The sequence below is a fragment of the Panulirus ornatus genome, chromosome 32 (assembly GCF_036320965.1).
Source record: "Panulirus ornatus isolate Po-2019 chromosome 32, ASM3632096v1, whole genome shotgun sequence".
Classification (NCBI taxonomy): domain Eukaryota; kingdom Metazoa; phylum Arthropoda; class Malacostraca; order Decapoda; family Palinuridae; genus Panulirus; species Panulirus ornatus.
Genome location: NC_092255.1, coordinates 22673058 through 22700572, shown reverse-complemented (window position 1 = coordinate 22700572; position 27515 = coordinate 22673058). Strand labels below are relative to the sequence as shown.

The 27515-nt window shown below is 38.4% G+C and overlaps 1 protein-coding gene across 4 annotated transcripts in view; it reads left to right on the top strand.

Moving 5' to 3' along the window:
• LOC139759169 (uncharacterized) overlaps window positions 1-27515 on the top strand; it is a 72961-nt gene that overhangs the window by 26635 nt on the left and 18811 nt on the right. For 2 of the 4 annotated variants that reach the window (XM_071681217.1, XM_071681215.1), the window contains 6 exons: window positions 139-230; window positions 2518-2663; window positions 6914-7119; window positions 8205-8411; window positions 8992-9144; window positions 14561-14884. In XM_071681217.1, coding sequence (XP_071537318.1) covers window positions 139-230; window positions 2518-2663; window positions 6914-7119; window positions 8205-8411; window positions 8992-9144; window positions 14561-14884 — 1128 coding nt within the window. Of the gene's footprint in view, window positions 1-138; window positions 231-2511; window positions 2664-6913; window positions 7120-8204; window positions 8412-8991; window positions 9145-14560; window positions 14885-27515 lie in introns of all 4 variants that reach the window. The other 2 variants (XM_071681216.1, XM_071681214.1) reach the window with 1 other exon arrangement.

Sequence of the window (27515 nt, the reverse complement as noted above, 5' to 3'; positions counted from 1 at the left end):
ACTATGAATTATGTATTTATTTGCTGGCTTCTATAAATAGATGTGGTTTGAATGATGAAAAGTGAGAGTTGCCTTTTAGGCATTTATATAGAATCAGTATTGAATATTAAACATAAAATGTTTATGTGTGTTTTACAGGATAGGGAGAAAAGAAAAAGGAAAAGGAAGAAGCGAGGGAAGAAGAGAACAAATCCAAATGACCCGTGGGCCCATTCCTCTACTTCATCTAGGTAATTTGTCGTTAATGCATTAAGAGCAATGAATCAAGTTTAATGTAAGCATAATCTCCTTAATACTACTCATAGAGAGGCAGGTACTCTCTCTCACTGATTCAAGTAAATGTGAAACTAACAAGAAGCAATACAGTTGTTTGGGTCCTGCTGTTTACAGGTGGTATTTCATTCTTCATTGATAGTGATGTTAGTAAGGCAGATATATCAGACCACATTGAAGTTGAAGTGACTTCGAACTATGAATTAGAAATAGAAGAAGCTAGCATGTAAAGTATTATCATCTGTTTCAACTAGACAAGGTGAAAAGAGGTTAACGAATTGATTGCAAACGTAAATTGAAATGTGTGGAGCAGCATGGATGTGTTTGGACGTGAAGTGTTTGAAGACAACATGTGGTGTGAGATGGTTTGATCAAGTAAGTAATGAAAGGGTAAGAGAGAGAGCTGAAGAGGATGTGCTGAAATGGTTTGGACATAGGGAGAGAATGAGTGAGGAAAAGTATCAAAGTAGATGGAATGATGGAGTGAAAAGCATTTGAAGTACTTGGGACCTGAACATGCAGGAGGATGAAAGAAGTGTAAGAGGTAGAGTAAATTGGAATGATGTGGTATGTTGGCATTGAGTGCTGTCAGTGGACTGAACCAGGGCATGTGAAGCATCCAGGATAAACCATGGAAAGGTCTGTGGGGTCTGATTGTTTGGTTGTTGATAGGGAGCTATGGTTTCAATGCATTACATATGACAATTAGAAAATGGCCTGTCTTCACCTGTTTCTAGCACTACCTTGCTAATGTGGGAAACTGCAATCGAGTATAAAATAGTAGAATGAAGTCTACAAAGACAGTATCACGAATACCAACAAAGCACTGTTTTATGAGAAGGCAGCACGAATAGTTAAAGAGGCTTTATGCCTCTTAAAAATGATTCAGAATTAAAGATACCAAGAGATGAAAAGCCTTGGATGTTTAGAAGAGAATTGAAAAGAAGAAAATTACAATAAGCAGAGAAGGAGTTGAAAATTTAGGAGCAAAAATTGGAATTGCTTAAAGAGAAATGATTGTTTCCTAGAAAAGCATTAAACAACTGACCTCCCAACTCAGTCTTAAACTCTAACTTACCAGACATACACCAATCAGAAACCTCACTTCCCAGACAACACAGTCACACTCTCCTGCTTATGCTAGGGACGTCACCCATCACAATAACGCTACAAACATTGTTTTAACATATCCTTAGACTCTTAATGCACATGATGCAACTACCATAAGGAAGAAACTGAGCACTTACTACTTTATGACCAGTCCCAAGTGGTGGATGTGGCCAGCTTAACGAGTACTGTAGAAACTTTAGATAATGATTTAGGGAAGGTGGAAATGTTGGAAATGAAATGTTTAAGGACTGTCTGCGGTATGAGGAGGATCGATTAAATCAGAAATGATCGGATAAATGAGAATGTGAAAGTCATGGTAGTATGTATAAGAGAGCTGGAGATGGTTTGCTGAATTTGTTTGAACAAAGGGAGAGAATGGATGAGGATAGGATGACTAAGAGGATTTACATCTCAGAAGTAGAGGTAATGAGGAAAAAAGGGGAAACCAAGCTGGAGGTTGAAGGATGCAGTGAAAGATGCTCTGGGCCAGAATATGCAGGAAGGCATGAGGCATGCAAGGGAAAGAGTGAGTTAGAGTGATGTGGTGCACAGGGAATGATTTCTGTTAGTGTGCTGACCCTTGGCTTATTAAGTTATTTTGATAATTCTTTTGGTCGTCATTCATTGAAAAGGATTTTCAATCCTGCTACTTTTGACTCACTTTATTCCTTGTTGACTTGGATTTCAGTGTAAATTTTCACATTGTCACAGTTCTGTCATATTTTTTGTCATTTTTGATTGAAGATGTGTACTTATAATTCATGTAATCTTTCATCATTCATGTATGTGGTTTACCTACATTTGCATCTCCATTTGCATGTAGGACATGATTGCTTTTTCTTACTGCTACATATTTTGATGTTTACTCATCCGTTGTTTCATATTGACATTTTAGTTTCATATTCCCCCTCAGTTTACACCTGATTGATTTTCAACTGATCCATAATTTTTCATATCACATAAAATGTTTTTTTTGTTATATCAATTCCCGCTGCTTTCAGGTTCTCCTCCTCCAGAAATATGTATAAAGTGCACAGCAGAATTATTGTGCTTAGACTTATTTTGTGTATTTTGAAACTTTACATGATGCATCACATGGTAAATGTTCGGTAGTAATACACTGTTCAGTTCCAGTTCCGAGGAGGAGGAGGAAGAGGATTTAGAGGAGGAAGAGGAAGAAGAAAAACTAATATTCAAAAGTGATCATGAGTTTTCTCCAGAATCAGACATAGAGGAAGCTGATGCTCAGCCAATAAAGAGAGCACGTACAGCCAAGAAAGGTAAGCTGTTTCTGTTGTGCTTTTTTTTCACAGGTGGTTATTTTTGTTAACTCATTCTCCAGATACTTTATACAAGTGATCTTTAATAATAAATTTTTGGCTGCATGATAATTTAGGAAGCTTACCTGATTTGATAAGTGATGCTGTTATGGGGAGTGGAGGTGCAGTTTTGGCAATAAATGCTTTTGTGCTTTGGAATGCATAAGAAAATTTGCAAAGGGTTCCTTATGGAATTATATGTTTGCTGATGTACTGCTTAACATTTGATTGAGTCAAGATCTTTGTCATGAATAGGAGAGGCAAAGGCATCCTTGAGGTCAAAGGTCTCATACCTGAAGTCGTGCACCAGTGATGCACTAGGGGATATAAGACTTGAGTGTATCATCCCAGTGGGATTCCTTGCATTTCCTCACAGGATGTTTTCTTCATAGAACATCTGCAAGTATATGATTACCTGCAAAACATGAAACTCAATGTTTTTCTGTTGTACTGATCATTTTGTAGCAATTTATCCTTATATCATTTATTTTGCATACAATAAAAAATTTATTACAGAGTATTATTAAGTTTTATGCTGTGAAATACATATTGTCGTAATCTATATGATTCAGTGATAATTGGGCTAGTGAGTGGTGGAATGAAGAATTCACGTTGCTTGTGAAAGAGAAAAGAGAGGCATTTGGGCAGTACTTATAGGGAAGGAGTACAAATGATCTATGTATCTATTGCTGATGCTTGTTCCTTCTTGGAGCTCCCTCAAGGAGGTGGCTGTGGCAATAGAGTCAAGAGAGATATATAAGAGAAAGCAGCAGGAGGTCAAGAGGAAGGTGTAGGGGTTGAAAAAGAGGGCAATTGAGAGTTGGGGTGAGTAAGTATCAGTATACTTTAGGGAGAATAAGATATTTTAGAAGGTGAATGATGTGCCAAAAGCCAGAGAACAAATAGTATGGGGGCAAAGGGGAAAGTGGTAACAGGTAGTGATGACATAAGGAAATGATGTGAATATTTTGAAGGACTTAAATGTGTTTGATGATAGGGTATCAGATGCTGGATGTTTAGGTCAAGGAGGTTTGCTAAGTGAGAGTTCACAAAGAATGGTTTGGTGAAGAGAGAATAGGTGGTGAAAGCCTTGGCAAGATAAAATAAGGCAAGGTGGCTTGAGTGCATGGCATTGCAGTTGAATTTCTTAAGAAAGGGGGTGCCTGTGTTTTTGATTGGTTAGTTAGTATTTTCACTGTGTATGGATCATGATGAGGTGCCTGGTGATTGACAGAATGCCTTTACAGTGCCGTTGTATAAAGGGGGATAAAGGTGAGTGTTTGCACTATAGAGGTATAAGTTTGATGAGTGTGCTTAGCAAGTTGTATCGGAGAGTAGTATTTGAGAGGGAGAAGGCATCAGATTAGGGAGGAACAGTTTGGTTTCATAAGTGCTAATGATGTTTGGATCAGGTTTTGCTTTAAAGAATGCATGAGATGTACTTAGGAAAACATGTGGATATGTGTGTGGCATTTATGAATCTGGAGAAGGCAAATGATGGCATTGATAAAGATGCCCTGTGGAAGGTTTTTAGAATATATGGTGTCGAAGAGAATCTGCCAGAAGCAGTGAGAAGTTTTTATCAAGAGTGTAAGGCATGTGTATGAGAAGGAAGAGAGGAGAGTGAGTGGTTCCAAGTGAAGGTCAGTCTGCAGCATTGGTGTGTGTTGTTACCATGGCCGTTTAATTTGTTTATGGTTGGGGTGGTGAGGGAGGTAAATGAGAAAGTCTTGGATACAGGGATGAGTATGCACCTTGCAGGGGATGAGAGAACATGGGAAGTGAGTCACTTGTTATTTGCTGATGATACAGCACTGGTTACAAATTCAATTGAGAAATTGCAAAAGTTGGTGACTGTTTGGAAAAGTGTGTGAAAGCCGGAAGTTGAGAGTAAATGTGAGTAAAAGCAATGTTATTAGGTTTATCAGGGTTGGGATAGGTTAGTTAGGATATGTGTGTGACTAAAGAAAAATTAGAGGAAGTGAAGTGTTTTAGACATCTGGGAGTGGACATTGTATTGAATGGGACCGTGGAAGCAAAAGTGTCATAGGATGGATGATGGGGCAAAGGTTCTGGAAATACTGAAGAATATGTGGAAAGAAAGATAGTTATCTGGATGGACAAAAATGGGTGTGTTTGAAGGTATAGTTGTCCCAACAACATTATATAGATGTGAGGCATGGGCTATGGATGAGGATGTGCAGAGGAGTGGGGATGTGTTGGAAATGAAATGTTTGAGGACTGTATGTGTGTGAGGTGGTATGTTTGAGTAAGTAATAAGAGGGTAAGGTAAAACAGTGGTAATAAAAAGAGTTTGATGAAGAGAGTTGAAGAGAATGTGCTGAAATAGTTTGGATGTATGTAGAAAATGAGTGAGGATATACATGTCAGAAGTAGAGGGACAAGGAGAAGGGGGGGACCAAATTAGAGATGAAACAATAGAGTGAGATTTTGAGTGATTGAGGTCTGAACATGGAGGAGGATGAAAGGTGTGCATGGAAAAGAGTGAATTGGAACACTGTGATATACAGGGGTTGAAATGCTGTCAGTGGACTGAACTAGGGTATATGAAGCAGCCAGGGTAAACCTTGGAAAGGTGTTTGGATAGGGCGCTGTGGTTTCTGTGCATTGCACTTGACAGCTAGATAATGGATGTGAGTAAATGTGGCCTTTCTTTGTCTGTTCATGGTGCTACCTTTCCAACATGGGGAATGGCAGTCAGGTATGAAAGAAGGAAAATAGCCAAAGTATAAAAGTTTGTAAAATTCCTGACCACCCGTCAGATATAGTTTTGTTGTTGAGGGTTTCTGGAAACATTACCTCCACTTGCGCTAGAAGCACCTCCTGCTTCATCTTAGTTAACTTTCAATGACAGAAGAGTCAGTGTTCATAAAATAAATTTCTGCATGGTTAGAAGAGAGATCATCTTAGTCAAGTAATTCATGATCATCTCTTGTCTGGCCATTTAGATCCCTCTTGGAAAACTGATAATTGGCATGGCTAGAGGGCAACTGACTTGGAAGAAATTTTTTTGTGCAACCTCCCTGTCTTAGCAGGTGGAGGCACGAAACTCGATACATAAACCTACACTTGGAGGAGTTGTCCAGCATGTGCAAATGGCCATTTAGAGGAATTAAGTGGTTCAATGATGTAGACTTAGAAAAGTTTGAAAACTACATGCAGTAATTGCCGACAGTCACTCTGGCGAGTAATTCTTTACTAGTTTGTGTGGCATCCACTAAGACACCCAGGTTGTCACACAAGAATTAAAGTGGCCATACAGCTTGAATACTTATATTGTGATATTGCATATAATCTCAAACCTCTCACAACAACTGTATAAGTTAAAAGTGCCGAAAGGAGTTTTGCATATAGGAAGAAGAGGAGTAGAAAGAGCATCAGCATGGAGATAAAATTTGACATTTTGAGGCATTATAATGTTTATTTTAGTGGTGATGTTTGCTAGAGGTCTTGAGTTGCCCATTACTTTAGTAAGAATAGTTCATGAGCATGCAAGTAGTGATGTAGTGCCTCCTGAGTGACACCTTTAGATCTTTAGTTGTGGTGAAGATTGCTTGTACCAGTGGTGAGATGTAGAATGTGATATGAATTTTGACAGTGTGAAGATCAGAATTAATGTATCATGCCTGTACTTAACTGTATTGTATTTATACTAAAAAACAACACTTTCATCTATATTTCTTATTTGAGTGCTGTATGTTCCTTGGCATTTTATTCATATTTTTGTGTGAAAATTAGGTTGAAAATTCTCTTTCAAGAATGTAACCTCCCTTTATCCCAGTAATCTTTTGGTGAAATGGATTGTGCTCTGCATTGATTTTATGAAGTTGAGTTTTCCTTATTTTCATCTCTAGTGTAAAGTGGTGATTAGGTGTATGAGCATTGATGGTGCTTGTGTGAGGAGTTTGAGTATGTTAGTGTTGGTGAATGTTAGTCTTTTCAAAAGATATTTACATTTTATTCTTGTTCTTGGGTAGGTGTCTCTATTCATCACATTCTTTGAACATCCCATACTGTATGCATGCTCATTGAATTAATCTGTTCATCTTCCTTTTTATGTTCTGCCTCATTTCCTGCATGTCCTGTTTTATTTGCACTCCTGACAGTTATACCTCCATTTATTCTTTCTTCATTCCAATATGAACATGAAACATCACCTTTTAACATATTATTGTAGAACTCTCTTTCAGTTACAACTGAGAGTGAAGTGGAAGATGAAGATGAGGAAGAGGAAGAGGAAGAGGATCAGACACAGTGCACCAAATGTGGCCATGATGACCATCCAGAAACTATTTTATTATGTGACAATTGTGATGCTGGCTGGCATTTGTCGTGTCTTCGGCCTCCACTTCTAAGTGTTCCTGAGGGTGATTGGGTGTGCCCTACCTGTGAACATGTAAATATTATTCAGCCTGATCTTCTGCACCTTACAGCTTAAGGTTGCATACTAGATTATACTGTCGTGTGAAAACAGAAGGCCTTAGGTATGGCAAACATAAACATCTCCAAGTAGAATATCCTCCACTCCAAACAATCCATCCTACATGGGCCAAACAGTCACTTCCCTTAGAATTAAACACTGATCATCCACATTTTATATCTCATCCCCATCTACCCCATTTACATTGTGGATCCACCCAATGTGGATTTAGGAATTTCTCTTTCAGGAGAGACAGATTCCAATGTGTGTTTGAATCACCATTAAAGGTATTTATTTTTATTTTTGGGTTTATTCTTCTCTGAGAGTTTATCTCAGAACCCTCCTTGTCATGGGTATGCTTTTGTACCCATGGGACAGATTACAGAAGAGGGAAGTGCAGGTTTTGAAAGTTGAAAAGCCTTTTCTCTCCAAAACAGTGGCCCAAATATTTCCAGGGGTTGTTACCCTCTCCTGAAGTTTTTTGTTTTTTGTATGTTTCTTTCTTTATCCAACTATTACTGCTCTTGGGTTGATGCCTGTGATTTGTGAATTTCGAGCATTTGTCAATTTCAAGAATCTTATGGCTTGGAGAGAATGGGTCAATGATGTCATCAATGTAGCAATCTCTGATTGCCAGAAAGCAGGCCCAAAGTAAGCAAACTACCACTATAATGGATGAGTGGTTAGCAGAGGGTAAGGCCTGTGCTTTCTCACTGGATATACTGAGGGTTTGAAGATCCTTACTCCGGTTTTGTAAGAGAATATCCTAGAGAATGCTCATGCATGTGCTTTGAAGACAAAAGGTTTTTGAATTTTCTGAACCTGCATTTTTTGTCTGTAAGAAGAGTGTAAGAATAATTACTTTTCTCTCATCCTTTTATTGTGAAGACATTGAATGGATGAGAACTCACAACACCTATTACACTTTCTTTAATTATGAATCAAATCCTTAGGTGGTAGTACAACTTTACCTTTTTTGTTTTACATTTTAGTTTTCTGGATGTTAGTTATATATAAAGTCCAGAGTTTTCTTGGAATGCATATTTTCATTGTTTTTTCAGGTACATCTTGTTAATAAGTTACGAGCTTTGTTACATGAGTTCGATGAATGTCAAAAGAGAGCTCATAATGAAGAACTAAGAAGGCAAAGACTTGCATATGTGAATGTCTCTCTTTCTAATGTCATACCAGATGGAAGGAGGAAACGGAAAAAGGCTGATGGTGATGAAGATGACGAAGATGAATCAGGGTCTGAATCAGATACTGATGTAAGTATTTTGATATGTTTAATGTTACCTCACTTAAATCATTATTTTGTCTATCATTTGTTCATTCTTTTATTCCATAAATCTTTGTTTGGACTGACCTGCCTAAATTGCATTCTCATTTTGTTATGTAGACATTAAACTCAACCTTAAGGAAAGAGTACAGCTTTCATTAGTGCTTTAGCATTAGTATCATTATTTTCATCCAGCTGTTAAGATATTGTCATTGATGTAATTATTACGTGTCATATTTACCTGTGGTTATTTTGAAAATGCCCAAACCCTTTCCACCTGTCTTTTTGTGTTCCATGCTTTGATTTTTTATTATAATCTGTATAAAGTTATTGATTTTGATGAAATTTCTTATGAAGATAGTCAGTTATTTTTACCTGTGTATTATCATGACATTCTGAACTTTCCTTTTTGATTTCTAGCATTGCTTGATCATGATGGATTTTTGGGAGACTTGTTAGAATTACTGTCTTAATGGGTACTTTGATTTAAAGCCATAGTTAGAAACAGCCTGCACCCTCTCAGGTCCACACTGCAGCTGAGGCTCACCTCATGCACATTGTTATTTCAGGATTCTGACAGTGAGAGTGATGACAGCAGTGGATCATCAAGCCAGTCCTCTACAGACTCCACAGCACCATTATACACTTTGAGAGCACGCAGCTCACGCACTCTTAAAGAACAAGTTGAGGACTTTGACGAGATGATCAACGAGGCCATACGAGTAATTAGTGTGATTTTTTAGTAATATTTATAGTTTGTCAAATTATTTGTGCTACATTTCACATTTAAAGAGAGTGGTAGCTGAAGGTTTTTTTATTAGAATTCTTAATTGTAGTGAGTAGATATTTCCTGTTGGGTGGGGTAGCGCCAGGAATGGGTGAAGGCAAGCAAGAATGAATATGTACATGTGTATATATGTATATGTCTGTGTATGTTTATTTATATGTATGTATATGTTAATATGCATATATACATATATGTGCATGTATGGATGTATATTTATATGTATATTCTTTCATCTGTTTCCTTGTGTTACCTCGCTAATGCGGGAGACAGCGACAAAGCATAATAAATAAATAAATATGAGTGGATGGGTCATTCTTCGTCTGTTTCCTGGTGCTACCTCGCTGATGCAGGAGGCGGCGATTGATTATGATAAATAAATATTAAATATAGATAATTGACAGCAGCCTTTTCAGTTAGAATCACCTCCTTGACTTAGGATTATTATTAAAGTAGTGCTCAGAAGCATCTTACACTCTTTATACCTGGATTTTTTATCGTATCTTTTTTATATTAACCTATCTATCTATCTATATCTCTGATGCGTGTTCCATTCTGGAGCTCCCTCAAGGGGGTGGCCACGTCAGTAAAGTCTCCATAACTAGTGCCATTAACCCTTCAGTGACAATTCCTGTTGGGTAATTTCAGTTTCTAAAAGGTGGAACAGTAGAAGGAGCCAAGCAAGGAGTGCTTATCCTCAAAGGCTCAGGCCGGGGTGTCAAAATGTGTTTGGATGTAACCAAGATTAGATGAAGGGAGAGATAGGTAGTATGTTTGAGGGCAGCAGTATGGATGTTTTATTTCTGAGTGAAACAAAACTCAAGGGAAAGAGGGAAGAATGGTTTGAGAATTTCTCTGGGGTAAAGTTGAGGCTTAATTTGTGGGCAAGAGCAATGGAAGGGGTAGCACGTATGCTGAAGAAGGAGTTGTGGGAATGCGTGAAAGAGATTAAGGAAGTGAGCCTCAGACTGATGTGGGTTAAAATGAAAGTAGATTACAGAAGGTGGGTTATTATGAGTATTTATGCACTTGGCCAGAAGAAGTTTAACGAAGAGAGGAAAGTGTTTTGCGGGAGCTAAGTCAATATGTCGGTAGCTTTGATGTGAAAGTGGTTGATATGGCAGTTGAAGGTATAACTGAGAGGCATGGGGTATTCAATGATGTGAATGGAAATTGTGAACAGTTTATGGATTTGTGTACTGAAAAAAGGATCGGTGATTAGGAAAATTTGGTTTAAAAAGAGAGACATACATAAGTATGGTATTAGTGGAGTAGGATAGATGATAAATTGGATTTGATGAATTACATACTAATTGATAGGTATGGAGAACAGAGACTTGGGTGTCGATGTGTTGATAGGGGTGACTGATGGGATGTCTGATCATTATGTGGTGGAGATTAGGATGAGGGTTTGTAGAGTTTTTGGAAATGAAGAAATGATAAGGGTGCTGAACATAAGAGAGCTTGGAAAAAAGGCTTGTGTGAAGAAATACTAGGAGAGATTGTGTATAGAATGGCAAAAAAGTGAGAGAAAATGAAGCTAGGGGAATGGATGAAGTGTTTAGGGAAGTTGTGCTGTCATTTGATAGATAAGCGTTTTTTGCACTAGATAGGCATTCTACCATTTCCTAAACACCTCACTATGAGTCAGACACTGAAAATCCTAATTGAATGATCAAAAAGAATTACCCCCCATTCTTCAGATATTCAATGCACTCCTATACTCTCCTTGTTGCACTTCATCATGCTCAAGGCTTTCACCTCTTCTCTTTCCACCAAACCACTTGCCATGGGTTCTTTTACCTCTACATTCCAAACATCCCACATCTGCCTCTCTTATTTAGCACATTCAACATTTCTTCAAAATACTCAATCCATCTCTTCCTCTTTTCTGCCTCTTACCACTTCCCCTTTTGTTCCATTCACTGATTTTCCCATTTGTTTTCTTGTTATTCTCACACAGTTAACCTCCAACCAAAACATATTCACCCTGAATTTTGCAGATATTAGCTCATCCCTACTTTCATGTATGCCCTCTTTTTCAGCCCCTTTACACACTTCTTGACCTGCTTTCTTTTGTACATCTTCCAATCACTCACACTCCTATGCAAATATCAGCCACATGCCTCCCTTTTCTCTTTCTGTTGCAACTTAACTTCTGCAACCCACCACTCACTAGCTTTTCTCACATGTCTGCCTTCCTTCTTCATGGCCCTAAGTTCTTCGCACTCCTTACCCACTTCCCCATCATAATTTATTCTCATCTTTTGCCATCCTATACTGAATTTCACCTAGTGTCTCTTCAAACAAGATTATTTCAAGCTCACTCTGTCTAACTACCCATTTCCCACCCATATCATTACCTCCTTTCTTAAAGGCTCGACAAACCTTCACCCTTGCCTCCACTAGGTAATGACATGATATTACACCAGGGATCCCTCTCAGCTTACTCGCACCCAAGACATTCTGCTCTGCATGCCTGTCAACTGTTACATAATCTAGTAATGCCATATTTCTATCCCCCCCTACCCACCCAAGTGTGCTTATTTATGCCTCTCTTTTTAGTTAGTGATGGCTTTGTAGTGAGCTAGCACTTCAATGGTTTTTCAAGTTTCATTCCTCTGAATCAAGTAGCTGTCTTTTCTTTCTGCCTCATGTGCATGTGGACCACTGGTATTCTGTTTACAGATGTACAATCTCTCCTTGTCATTTATTTTTATTTATTTATTTTGCTTTGTCGCTGTCTCCAGCGTTAGCAAGGTAGCGCAAGGAAACAGACGAAAGAATGGCCCAACCCACCCACATACACATGTATATACATACACGTCCACACACGCAAATATACATACCTGTACATCTCAATGTATACATATATATACACACACAGACATATACATATATACACATGTACATAATTCATAGTGTCTGCCTTTATTCATTCCCATTGCTACCTCGCCACACATGGAATAACAACCCCCTCCCCCCTCATGTTTGTGAGGTAGTGCTAGGAAGGGACAACAAAGGCCCCATTCGTTCACACTCGGTCTCTAGCTGTCATATGATAATGCACCGAAACCACAGCTCCCTTCCCACATCCAGGCCCCACAGAACTTTCCATGGTTTACCTCCAGACGCTTCACATGCCCTGGTTCAATCCATTGACAGCACGTCAACCCCAGTATACCACATCGTTCTAATTCACTCTATTCCTTGCACGCCTTTCACCCTCCTGCATGTTCAGGCCCCGATCACTCAAAATCTTTTTCACTCATCTTTCCACCTCCAATTTGGTCTCCCACTTCTCCTCGTTCCCTCCACTTCTGACACATATATCCTCTTGGTCAATCTTTTGTCACTCATTCTCTCCATGTGACCAAACCATTTCAAAACCCTCTACTGCTCTCTCAACCACACACTTTTTATTACCACACATCTCTCTTACCCTTACACTACTTACTCGATCAAACCACCTCACACCACACATTGTCCTCAAACATGTCATTTCCAGCACATCCACCCTCCTCCGCACAACTCTATCCATAGCTCACACCTCGCAACCATACAACATTGTTGGAACCGCTAATCCTTCAAACATACTCATTTAATGTTCTCGACTTCCACACATTCTTCAACGCTCCCAGAATTTTCACCCCCCTCCCCCACCCTATGATTCACTTCCGCTTCCATGGTTCCATCCACTACCAAATCCACTCCCAGATATCTAAAACACTTCACTTCCTCCAGTTTTTCTCCATTCAAACTTACCTCCCAATTGACTTGACCTTCAACCCTACTGTACCTAATAATCTTGCTCTTATTCACATTTACTCTCAACTTTCTTCTTCCACACACTTTACCGAACTCAGTCACCAGCTTCTGCAATTTCTCACATGAATCAGCCACCAGCGCTGTATCATCAGCGAACAACAACTGACTCACTTCCCAAGCTCTCTCATCCACAACAGACTGCATACTTGCCCCTTTTTCCAAAACTCTTGCATTCACCTCCCTAACACCCCCATCCATAAACAAATTAAACAACCATGGAGACATCACACACCCCTGCCACAAACCTACATTCACTGAGAACCAATCACTTTCCTCTCTTTCTGCACGTACACATGCCTTACATCCTCGATAAAAACTTTTCACTGCTTCTACCAACTTGCCTCCCACACCATATATTCTTAATACCTTCCACAGAGCATCTCTATCAACTCTATCACATGCCTTCTCCAGATCCATAAATGCTACATACAAATCCATTTGCTTTTCTAAGTATTTCTCACATACATTCTTCAAAGCAAACACCTGATCCACACATCCTCTACCACTTCTGAAACCACACTGCTCTTGCCCAATCTGATGCTCTGTACATGCCTTCACCCTCTCAATCAATACCCTCCCATATAATTTCCCAGGAATACTCAACAAACTTATACCTCTGTAAATTGAGCACTCACTCTTATCCCCTTTGCCTTTGTACCATGGCACTATGCAAGCATTCCGCCAATCCTCAGGCACGTCACCATGAATCATACATACATTAAATAACCTTACCAACAGGTCAACAATACAGTCACCCCCTTTTTTTAATAAATTCCACTGCAATACCATCCAAACCCGCTGCCTTGTCGTACATAACACAAAACAACACTTGATTCTCATAGCTCACTTTTCCTAACTCTAGATTTTCCTGCGTTGAGCGCGACTTGGTAGCCCTGCCTTTTGACAAAATAGTAGGAGCAATAGATAGTAGTAGTAGGTCAGAACGTTTAGGCAGGAGCATTAGGTAGAAATGTTTGGTAGAAGTGGTAGGTAGGAAAATTAGGAAGGAGCATTAGGTATAAGTAGTCTGTAGGAACATTAGATAGGAACCTCTGCAAACACTGGTAGATTTGCCCTATGCCAGTGGCCTGGTAAGGGTTAGGCACTAAAGGCATAGAAGTGGCTACCTTCTTGAGGGAGTTCCATTTGGGAACAGGCAGCAGAGATGTTGATAGATAGATAGACAGATAAATAGATACCCGAGATGAGTCTTGACATGCTGGAGATTTTTTTTATGAATGGAAAAATTTTCCTTTCTATGTATATTTATGCATCATAATCATCAGTACCATGGACACAAGGAATGAATGTTGGAACATATGTTTTGAAAGTAGAGTTATAAGCCTCTTCATGCAGGTTGGTGAAGGGTAAGGATGCTGGGTTTCTTGAGGCAGACGTGCTAAAGTGCTACTGTAAAAATTATTATAAAAGCATTCCTTCGTTTGTTTATCTCTAGTACATCTCCAAAGAAGGTTGGCGATGGCTGGATATTATTGGAATTAAATTTTGGTTCTTTTCATCATCAGGATGAGATGGAGGCAGCAGCAGGTGCAGGAAATGCTGGGAGAGGAAAAGACATTGACAATATCATTCAAGCAAATGATGAAGAAGTAGAAGAAAAAGAAGAAAAACACAGTCAAGAGAAGGTTGAAGGTGAAGAAAACGAGTTAGAAAACAAAGAAGCAGAGAAAGAAGTTATAAAAAAGGAGGAAGATGTTGAGGGAAAAAGAGAAAGGGAAGGAGATGATGATGAAGATGAAGATGAAGTGGCTCCCAAAAGGAAAAAACCAAAACCAGCTGAGAAGGGAACAAAAGGAAGTGGGGATGATGACTACAAAGAAAGTGATGAGGTAAGTACTTTTTGAGATGGTCCTTATTATAGCTAGTTGGTCTGATGATAAAGTTAGTAACTTGGAATTTGTACTCTGTTTTGATATTGGTATGTGCAAGGAATAGAGTGAATTGAAACGATGTGGTATACCAGGGTTGACGTGCTGTCAGTGGATTGAACCAGGGCATGTGAAGCATCTGGGGTAAACCATGGAAAGTTTTGTGGGGCCTGGATGTGGAAAGGGAGCTGTGGTCTCAGTGCATTACACATGACAGCTAGAGACTGAATGTGAACGAATGTGGCCTTTGTTGTCTTTTCCTAGCGCTACCTCGCGCACACGTGGAGGGAGGGGGGTGTCATTTCATGTGTGGCAGGGTGGCAGCTGGAATGGATGAAGGCAGCATGCATGAGTATGTACATGTGTATATATGTATATGTCTGTGTATGTATATTTATGTATACGTTGAAATGTATAGGTGAGTATATGTGTGTGTGTGTGGGCGTTTATGTATATACATGTGCATGTGGGTGGGTTGGGCCATTCTTTCATCTGTTCCCATGTGCCACCTCGCTGATGCGGGAGATAGCGTCAAAGTATGGTAAATGAATAAATAAATAACTTGCCTTTCAGTCTGAAAGAGTTAATACATCAGTTGTGACTGCTTTAAGTTTAGAAGTGGGCTTGAGCTCTTGTTGTAATGGCCAGGCCTTTGCCAATATATTATGGGAAATCTGAAAGGGTAAGAAGAGTAAACTGGAATGAAACTTTGAATGTCAGTTCTGACAAAAGTGGGATAGTGTTTAAAGAAAGAGCATTAAGTATGAGATTTGGTTTTGTGGTGAGAAGTTTATAAGGTTTCAGGATTTTGATTGTTCAAAAAGTTGATTGGAGAGATAGGAGGTTGGGGCTATGAGATGATTGAGATGATCAAGATGAAAGGAGAAAGGGAAACCAAAAGTGGGGAGAAGGGACATTGTGGTAGTATGTGAGTAAGGTAGAAATAGGCATTGAGGAATGTCTAGATTTTGTATGCATTTGGGGAATGTATTTTTGGCTACCCTGCTTATTATTTGGAGGTATTTGATGTAGATTGCTAGTCATAAAAAGACTGTGGTTGAGAGCACAGAAGAGGGTGTGTTGAAATGGTTTGGACATACGGAGAAAATGAATGAGGAAAGGTTGTCAAATTAGACATGTGGAGAGAATGAGTGTGGAAAAGGTGACAAAGAGGATATATGTGCCAGTGTTGGAGGGTACAAGGGGAAGCAGGTGACCAAGTTGGAGGTGGAAGGATGGATTGAAAAAGATTTTGAGCAATGGGGACCTGAATATGCTTGCAGGAGGGTAAAAGGTGTGTATGGAATGGTGAATTGGAAAGTTGACTGGGGTCGACGTGCTGTCAGTGGAATGAGCCAGGTCATATGAAACATTTTAGTTGAACCATGGAAAGGAACAGGGGCCTGGATGCAGATAGGGAGCTCTGGTTTCGGTGCATCACACATGACAGCTAGAAACTGAGCATGGTCAGATGTGGCCTTTCTTTATGTTTCCTGGCAAAACCATGCTGATACAGGGGTGGCGATATTATTTCCTGTGGGGCTGGGTGGTACTGGAAATGAAGGCAATCAAATATGAATAAGTACTTGTGTATATATGTATAAGTTGACATATGTGAAGCGTCTGGGGTAAACCATGGAAAGTTTTGTGGGGCCTGGATGTGGAAAGGGAGCTGTGCTTTTGGTGCATTATACATGACAGCTAGAGAGTGAGTGTGAACGAATGTGGCCTTTGTTGTCTTTTCCTAGCGCTACTTCGCACGCGTGCGGGAGGAGGGGGTGTCATTTCATGTGTGGGAGGGTGGCGACGGGAATGAATAAAGGCAGCAAGTATGAATTATGTACATGAGTATATATGTATATTTCTCTGTATGTATATGTATGTATATGTTGAAATGTACAGGTATGTATATGTGTGTATGTGGACATGTATGTATATACACGTGTATGTGGATGGGTTGGGCCATTCTTTCGTGTACATTTATTTATTTATTTATTTATTTTGCTTTGTCGCTGTCTCCCACATTAGCGAGGTAGCGCAAGGAAACAGACGAAAGAATGGCCCAACCCACCCACATACACATGTATATACATGCATGTCCACACACGCAAATATACGTACCTGCACATCTCAACGTATACAAATATATACACACACAGACATATACATATATACACATGTACATAATTCATAGTGTCTGCCTTTATTCATTCCCATCGCCACCTCGCCACACATGAAATAACAACCTCCTCCCCCCTCATGTGTGCGAGGTAGCGCTAGGAAAAGAGAACAAAGGCCCCATGTGTATGTATATATGAGTGGATGGGTCTTCCTTTGTCTTTTTCATGGCGTTATCTAGCTGACTGGAAGTGGCAATCAAGTATAATGAAAAATTAGGTGCATTATTTTTGTGTGTCTGTCATTAATTTTACTCATCTGTTATCTTTATTCCAAGTTTGTAAAGAGCAGATGCATAGGGGCTCTTGTTGCACAAGACCACATCATACATTTTGATTAAATTTCTAAAGGATTCTACACTGATATTAACACTTCTTAGTTTTTCACTCCTTACTAAGTAGATTTGTAACTTGAGGTATATACCTCAACTCTTCTTTCATGCTTTCCCTGTCACACAAAAAGCACCACCATCGCACATGATTGAAATTCGTTCCTCTTATTCTCTTCATCAAGAATAAGTATAAGAACACATCAGTTGGTGATGCTGAAAGGTTACAAAGTGACATAATTGGAGTCTTTGACTGGGCAATTGAGAACCACGTGCTTTTTTTGTGGAGATAGATTTCAACTTCCCTGGTATGGCGCAAATGAGGAAATCAAGAACAACACAGAAAATCAAACAACTGTAGATGCTGTCATAAACAGATGAATAATGCGAAGAACCTTGGAATGATAAGGTCACAATAGAAAATGGTTGCATCATGCAGGAGGATGGCTGGCTGGATCCTACAGACCTTTGAGAGAAAGGAAAAAATAGTGATGATAGTATTCACAGTACTAATTCTTTCATGAATTGAATTTTGTTGCATTCTGATATCTCTCTACAATGCAGGCAAAATTGCGAATTTAGAAAGTGTGCCGAAGATTTTTACAGCCCATATTGATGTGGTAAAGGAACTAATATACTGGAAATGACCGAAATCACTAAAGCTTTACTCCCTGGAGCACAAACAGAGAGGTATATTGTCATCTATGCTTGGAAATTCGTAGAAAGCATTAAACTCGATTTACATTTGGAAATAACACCCTGCTGGCACTACAAGCATGAAAAACTTTGTAAAATGCTACCTCTGAAATCCAAAGGTGCGATACACACAAAGAGAGAGAGCACTTTAAACATCTGAGGCCCAGCACTTTGTGATCTACCATCAGAATCAGCATGGTATGCATGGTAGAGAAGATCAAGAATGCATTCGACAAGTACCTACAAAGTATACCAGGCCAGCCAGGTTGTGTGGGCTTGAGGGCTGTGGCTTCCAACAGCTTGGTTGATTTAACTGCCCAATCCAGTTGCCTGGGCTTATCTCTGGCTGTAGGGGGTGAAGACCTCTAAAGACTCCTTAAGATATCCACGAGAGCTAAACTTTGTCAATATGTTTTATGGTTTACCTCTATACTATCAACTGAAGCTATACACTCTTATGACTCACTTATCTGTTGTGCTATATGTCATGCATGATATGTCTTTTTCCTTATGTCTTTATAATCAGGATATGGGATAAAGAATGCTGCCCTCTTATCTCTAATGTTTCATAAAAAATGACTAAGGGGATTCAAGCAGAGGATTGAAAATCTTCCCCTCACGTATTTTTTTCAAAAGACAAATCATTATCTTTTATCCTCCAGGGCTAAGTCATTAGTTCTGGATGCTACCTCATTCACAAGAGATATGGTGAACTTTTGTGAAAGAAAATGGGTGTCTCATTTTTTTTTTAAACTGCTAATTCTTAAGTCTGCTGTTTAAGGTATCCATCATATCTGCTGTAATTTTTTTTTTCATGCTTATTTATTATTTCATGTATTAGTTTTAGATTTTTATTAAACTTTTAAAGGAAGCTGAAATATATGATTCCACATAAACTGTTTTAAGAATTTAGATACTTTTCTTGTTAAGAAGTGCTGAATAAACATTAGGTTTCAGCAATTAACATGTTCTTCCAAATGAAATTAATCAAAATTAAGGAGAATTGTATAAGTTAGAATCATTTATGTTTGGATTTTATCAAATATATGTGTGGAAGAGTATGGAGAACACTTAACAGATGATCTTGTACTTAATGTTTGCCCCTGTATTGAGAGTTAGCACCTGTCTGTGTTGAAATCTTTTTGGGTTTTGATGAATCATAAGTATCTAAATTTTTTTCATGTTCTACAATTCCTGCTTCAGTGAGGTAGGATCAGGAACATACAAAGAAATGCTGCATTTGCTCACATCCATTCTCTGACTGTCATTTTATTACACTGATATCAGAGCACCCTTTCCACAACAAGGCTGCACAAACCTTTCCATACTTTTCCCCCAACTGCGTCATATGCCTTTATTAAGTTCATTGACAGCCCGTCGCCCCTTGTATTCCACTTGTCTCTAGTTCCTCTAGTTCACCCTTTTCCATTCATGCCTTTTACCCTCCTGCATGTTCAGTAGCAATCACTCATAATCATTTTCTTTCAATCTTTCCATCACCAGTTTGGTCACCCTCTTCCACTTGGCCCCTTCACTTTTGACACATCTTCTTTGTCAACGTCTCCTTACTCTTTCTTTACATGTTTCCAAAACATATCAGCATACCCTCTCTAACTCTCAATCACCCTCTTCTTATTACTGGTGAATAATTGTGTTTAGATTTTCTATACTGTTTTTCCTGATTTGAATAAAGCCAGTAACAATATAGCATTGTAGAAATGTGCATTCGAGGAGCTACAATTTCTAGCCCAGCTTGTAGTTGGCTGTTAAGACTTCTTTTCATCTTAAGGAGACCTTTAGCTTAGTTAGAAGCTTTCAGAGGTCCTTATCTTGTATTTTTTTGGTTGTATGACTCCAGTGTCTCCATTTGAGACATACATTGTTCCTTATTATATCTTTCAGTTCAAGAAGAAGAGTTAGTGAAAGTCATGCAATATCTAGACATAGAAATTTACTGACATTTGAAGATCAGCTTTTAAGGGTAAAGATAAGTTCATCCTCACAGCTTCTTGATAAAAGTAAGATAATTGAATATAGGGATAAGACTATTTTGATACAGTCCAAGAAACTCTCCTAAATATCCATCAGGACAGTTTAAGTTTATCTTGTGGGAGATTATGAATGAGAAACTTTGTTCATCCAGGCTCTTTTAATCCTGTGTCAGCAAGGAACATTTAATGTTGGTATTAACTTCACCTTTCAAACTATTCACTATTTCCCGCGGCAGCAAGGTAGCGTTAAGAACAGAGGACTGGGCCTTTGAGGGAATATCCTTGCCTGGCCCCCTTCTCTGTTCCTTCTTTTGGAAAATTAGAAAAAAAAGCAAGAGGGGAGGATTTCCAGCCCCCTGCTCCCTCCCATTAGTCGCCTTCTACGACACGCAGGGAATATGTGGGAAGTATTCTCTCTCCCCTATCTCCAGGGATAGGGGAGAAAGACTAACTTCACCACCAAGGTTGACTTCCTTCAGCCATTAATGCAAGAAAAGTGTCTTCTGCCTTGACTTTCTTCAACATTTTGATTGGCAGTTTGAGCAAAGAGTTCTGTGGTAGCAGACAGATACTTTTAGTAATCAGCTTCTCTGCATAGAATGGACTGACCTCCCTTTTTGGCTATGGCATTATCACCATCAGAAGCAGATGAACTAGATTGGGCTAAAAACCTTAGTCTACATCGTACATATAAGTGAAATAGGTAACAACACCTGTATTGTTTTTGAGTAGCGAATACTGTATTGGGAAAATAAAATCCCACAATGTGCTATATCTTATTTGACCTACTATCAAGCCTCCTCATTGATCATTAGAATGTCATATGTGTTTGTGTAAGCTGCCTAGCATCACTCAGCAAGAGATAACGAGCACTTGCAGGATTCAAGAATATATCGAAGACTAATGTAATTACATAAAGGAAGAAAGACTGAAAGAACTGTTTCAGAAGTCATCCAGACCACAAATTGCACATACCCAGGTATAAAAACTCAAAACCCTTCACTGGACTTGATGCTTTCAATATATGTTTAAACTATCCTCAGAGCATTTGCACACCGAGTCCTGTATTAAATGAAATGCAGGGCATGCCTCCAGCCTCTCATGACGCATCAGCCTTGTTAATATGATGATACTTGTGTATATACTCCATCAGCCTTTGCTTGGCCAGATGCCACCACATGCAGTATTTCAACTGATTACATACTACTGTCTTTGTCTTCATGGAGACAGAAATAAGGATAATTACTTAGTAAGTAAAGTAGGTATTTGCAGTTATACTATTTTGTTCGAACTGTACATAAACTTATATAATGGGAAAAGTAAAATTTCATGGTAAGTATCTTGTTTTGATTTGCTGTCAAGTTTCTGTGGCATAGCAGGTATCTAAAATCTGAAAACATTTTGAGATCCAGTATCTTGTTCAGTCACAAGACTGTTGGATTTGAGAAATTCAACTGTAGTATACATTTGACAGTATCAGTGGAATCTCGCATCTTTAATATGAGACTTTATTCACCTTTTCTTGCTTAGAAGAAAAGAAAATTGATGAATAATGAACTTTTCATTTTTAAAAAACTTGGGGAAATAAAAAGAAGTGATCAAGATGTCAAGTAGCCATGATGTTATAGGTTATGTGAAAGATTTGCAAAATTCTTTTCCTATCTTTTCACATTATGATGGCAAAATGCTGCGAGCACAGCAGTTCAGCCTATGATTGATATTATCGAAGTATGCTGAGAAATGATTTTCCTGTAGTCAGGTTTGCAGTGGTGTAGAAGATATATGGTACCTATTTTGCATATATATATCTATTCTATTATACTTTGTCGCTGTCTTCCACGTTATGTTATAAAGTAAACATTTACAATGCATATTTTGATTGTGATGTCCATGCTTTACCTAAATAAAACTGAAAATATGATGTAATGGTAAAAATGGCTACAGCATGGGTTGAGTGGAGCTCATGAGTTGAATGTTGTTTACATTTGTTTTTATTGAAGTTGCTTACAGATTACGGCATGCAAGATTGTCTAGAAGACATAAAACTGTAAAAGTTTATAACATCTTATAAACTTTTACAGTTTTACTTACAGGAAGTTTTTTTTTTTTTTGCTTTGTCGCTGTCTCCCGCGTTTGCGAGGTAGCGCAAGGAAACAAACGAAAGAAATGGCCCAACCCACCCCCATACACATGTATATACATACGTCCACACACGCAAATATACATACCTACACAGCTTTCCATGGTTTACCCCAGACGCTTCACATGCCTTGATTCAATCCACTGACAGCACGTCAACCCCGGTATACCACATCACTCCAATTCACTCTATTCCTTGCCCTCCTTTCACCCTCCTGCATGTTCAGGCCCCGATCACACAAAATCTTTTTCACTCCATCTTTCCACCTCCAATGTGGTCTCCCTCTTCTCCTCGTTCCCTCCACCTCCGACACATATATCCTCTTGGTCAATCTTTCCTCACTCATTCTCTCCATGTGACCAAAACATTTCAAAACACCCTCTTCTGCTCTCTCAACCACGCTCTTTTAATTTCCACACATCTCTCTTACCCTTACGTTACTTACTCGATCAAACCACCTTACACCACACATTGTCCTCAAACATCTCATTTCCAGCACATCCATCCTCCTGCGCACAACTTTATCCATAGCCCACGCCTCGCAACCATACAACATTGTTGGAACCACTATTCCTTCAAACATACCCATTGTTGCTTTCCGAGATAATGTTCTTGACTTCCACACATTCTTCAAGGCTCCCAGAATTTTCGCCCCCTCCCCCACCCTATGATCCACTTCCGCTTCCATGGTTCCATCCGCTGCCAGATCCACTCCCAGATATCTAAAACACTTCACTTCCTCCAGTTTTTCTCCATTCAAACTCACCTCCCAATTGACTTGACCCTCAACCCTACTGTACCTAATAACCTTGCTCTTATTCACATTTACTCTTAACTTTCTTCTTTCACACACTTTACCAAACTCAGTCACCAGCTTCTGCAGTTTCTCACATGAATCAGCCACCAGCGCTGTATCATCAGCGAACAACAACTGACTCACTTCCCAAGCTCTCTCATCCCCAACAGACTTCATACTTGCCCCTCTTTCCAAAACTCTTGCATTCACCTCCCTAACAACCCCATCCATAAACAAATTAAACAACCATGGAGACATCACACACCCCTACCGCAAACCTACATTCACTGAGAACCAATCACTTTCCTCTCTTCCTACACGTACACATGCCTTACATCCTCGATAAAAACTTTTCACTGCTTCTAACAACTTGCCTCCCACACCATATATTCTTAATACCTTCCACAGAGCATCTCTATCAGCTCTATCATATTCCTTCTCCAGATCCAGGAAGTATATCAGCTTTAAAGCTGTATGCCATTTTTTTGAACATCACCTATCTTTTTCTAACAATGATGATAATGGAAAAATTCTATTTGTTTTGATGATAGTTTGTGGATTTGATATTCATAGACATTACTTGGCTTTCTGTAAATGCTGACTTGCAGCTATAGCATAATTGACAAAGAATTTTGCTTTCAGAAATTGAATTTTTTAGGCAGAATATGGTTCAGATTAGTTTATAATTCTTGATTGGCTTGAAACAGTTAAAATCATGAAATGAAATGGGCCTAATGTAGAGTTGTAATTTTTAGATAGAAGTAAAATAATGTATATACATGTGTATGTGGGTGGGTTGGGCCATTCTTTCGTCTGTTTCCTTGTGCTACCTCACTAACGCGGGAGACAGCGACAAAGCAAAATAAAATAAATATATAATAAGAAGTAAATAAATACAATTAGAGTCATCATTCATTTGTACTTATTGGAGGAGGTTTTGAAGAATTCTTCAGAGACATTGCTTAACAAAGATGTATGTATCTTCCTGAATTAGAAAAAAAAGAATAATAGTAGTGATAACATGCTAGTCTACATAAGTTCTAGTTATTAAAGCATGGACTGTTGTTAGGGTAAATTATTCAAATTTTGGATGTACCTCTCATATCAAATTGGACCAAAAATAGGTACTATGTACTTTGAACAAGATGCTGAGACCACTTTATGCATTTGATACTTTTTTCAATTATTTTTCATATCTTTAATCATATTTAGCGTGTATATACAAAGTAGTGAAAGAACTTATCTGCTCTCTGTAGCATCCATGTCCTCATTCACATGCATGCCCACACCTTGACTAATTCAGTTCGCAGCCATCATTTAGTGTATAATCAAGTGATGTCATATGTAGGTGTGTATTGCTGAGAACTTGAGCATTCTTTGAAAAGTAGATCACCTTGACTGACATATTATGCTTCAGAGGCGAACATCATAGTGAGAAGTTAACTGTGTTTTTTATTTGCAAGGTAAACACGTTCCTCAAGAGGGATAATGCATCTTTTATTTATTAATATTTTGCATTCTTGAAATAGGACCTTGAAAGAGCTTTGATATTCCTTTTGAAATATTTTTTGATGTAATATTCCATTGATAGTACCTAAAGAAACAGCAAATTCATTGCAAGCACAACAAAATGTATACATCATGAAGTAGGCATTAGAATTAAGTGTGGAAAAACTGCCTCACACCCATGCACCTGGGTCTTGCGACAGAGCGTGGACATTAATCGCTGTATAGTTTGTACGCTGATTTGGTATAGGAATTATTTTCATACATGATTGTAAATTATTGAAGTTTTTGATTTGACAGTAGAGAAAGAACTTATCTGCTCTCCGTAGCATCCATGTTCTCATTCACATCCATGCCCTCACCTTGACTAATTCAGTTCTCAGTCATCATTTAGTGTATAATCAAGTGATTTCATATGAAGGTGTGTATTGATGAGAGCTTGAGCATTCTTTGAAAAGTAGATCACCTTGACTGACGTATTGTGCTTCAGAGGTGAACATCATAATGAGAAGTTAACTGTGTTTTTTATTTGCAAGGGAAACACATTCCTCAAGAGGGATAATGAATCTTTTGTTTATTAATATTTTGCCTTCTTGAAATAGGACCTTGAAAGAGCTTTGATATTCCCTTTGAAATATTTTAAGATTTAATATTCCATTGATAGTACCTAAAGAAATAGCAAATTCATTGCAAGCACAACAAAATGTATACATCATGAAGTAGGCATTAAGATTAAGTGTGGAAAAACTGCCTCACACCCATGCACCTGGGTCTTGCGACAGAGCGTGGACATTAATTGCTGTATAGTTTGTACGCTGACTTGGTATAGGAATTATTTTCATACATGATTGTGAATTATCGAAGTTTTTTGGTTTGGGAGTATATAAAGAGTGCCAAGTGAAAAGGTGGCCATAGTAACAACAAAATATTAAATTTTTCCTCAAGTTTGTGTTTTGAGGTATTTTGTTTGGACTGAATATAGGCTTCCTTTCAGTTAATGTGGAATTCATTTTAAGTTAAATGAATGTTATTAGAATGCATACATTTTTGAAATGTGGTTTTTAGTCTTTACAGAAAAACTGCATTTCTTAATTATGAGATAATTATGACTTTTCTCCATTTCTTGAATAACTTGGTATACACCATAAATTAATCCTTTATTGTATAACAGACAGACTGGTTTAATGTCAGGTTATTCGCTGTTTGCTTAACTCGTTCTCTTGATGCAGTAATTCACACATTTCATGCGTAGCAGTTTTATTATTCAGTTAATAATCGTGTCAGATTTTTTATTTTGTTTATGGTAGTTTATGAAGGAATTTCTTTGCATATCACAGAAATATTGTTATTGGTTTAAAAATGCCAGAAGTAATTTTCGTCAGGGAATAACCATTTTTTAGGACTTTTTAGCCACCATACTCGAAGAGTGTGGGGGAAATGAAGTCATCATAGTGCTCATTTGTTTGCCAGTGGACTTATTTCATTCACATCTTCACTGGAACTGCTAGTCATACAGGTCTGAAATTTTGCAGGATGATGTGCAGGGGTGATCCTCAGGGTAAGAACTAATGCATGTGTGAAGATGGAGGTGAATCAACCCCCGACTCGAAGAGTGGGGGGATTTAATCATCACGCCGTCCTTCTATATATCGTCAGTTTGTCAGTGGACATTTTCCATTTTCATCTCCTTTGTAAATGTTAGTTATACATGTCTGAGATTTGCAGGGATGGTTCTCAGGGTAAAAATTAGTGCATGTGTAAAGATGGAGCTGAATCACATATTTGTACATCCATTATTAGCTTTGCTAGATTTTGATGGATTTTGATTTGACTGTGATCATATTTATTATCAGTTTTCATGATAGAGCTAAAGCACATATTCGTGCATCTATCCGTGCATATGCCCTAGACATTAGTATCCGATAACTGCTTTAGGTAAATCTTAGTGGATCTTTGTCCTTCCTGGGAAGATTATTCATATCATGAATATATAGCAAAAGTTGAGATGGGCTGAACCATGCTTCTACATGTCTCTTTGTATATATCCTTGATTTACATTTTTATGTGTTTGGTGGATTGAAGTTATGCATAGTGAGAATACTGATTTTATTAACCATAAGGGGTGAAATTCTTTTTAGCAACTATGAATTTATAACTGAGGGTGGAAAATAATTGTGTATGTACATATATGTACATATACATCAGTACTGATGCCTTCACCTTTAGTTGCTGATCTCTCGATATACTGTGCAATTGTAGATATTGATCAGACTCGATGAGGTTATTCATTTTTATCAATCCTCAGCTAAGGTTTGACGATAAAGCATGTTGTACATCTTTAGTTTTGTCCATGTACATAACCCAGACTGCAGTTTCTGATCACAGGTAGAATATGAAATCTGTATTTCTAAAATCCATGAACTATCAGAATCCATTGTCCAATATGGAGCATGAGTTCCTTGTAAATAATTTCAAGTTATTATGGGATTACATTTCTGGACACCTGTCTCAGCTTGAGTATGTCATAAGTCATACCATTGAAACCCAGTTAATGGGATAATGTTCCTGACCAAATATTTTCTTAATCTAATCTTTATGGTTGGACTGTATTTATTGTACCTGATACAGATTACCTTCTGTATACAGTATCACACTCTTGTGATGTCATTTAGATAGTGAAAATTAACTGTAAAAGATATTGAACTGGAATGTGGTGAGGAGGGCTGTGAAGTGCTGCTGGAGTATGATGGGATGGACTTAAGGTTACATGGAGGGAGAGGCATGGGCATTAAGTTTGTATATGTCGACTACTTTATTATCTGATGCAAAAATTATTGCCATATTGCAGATAATGCAAATGATATTCAATAGACCAATGCAAAACATGCTGATGAGAGCTTGAGGTAATAGTGGAATGGAATCAGGGTGGAGTGGAAGTTACTGGGAAGGAGAAGGAT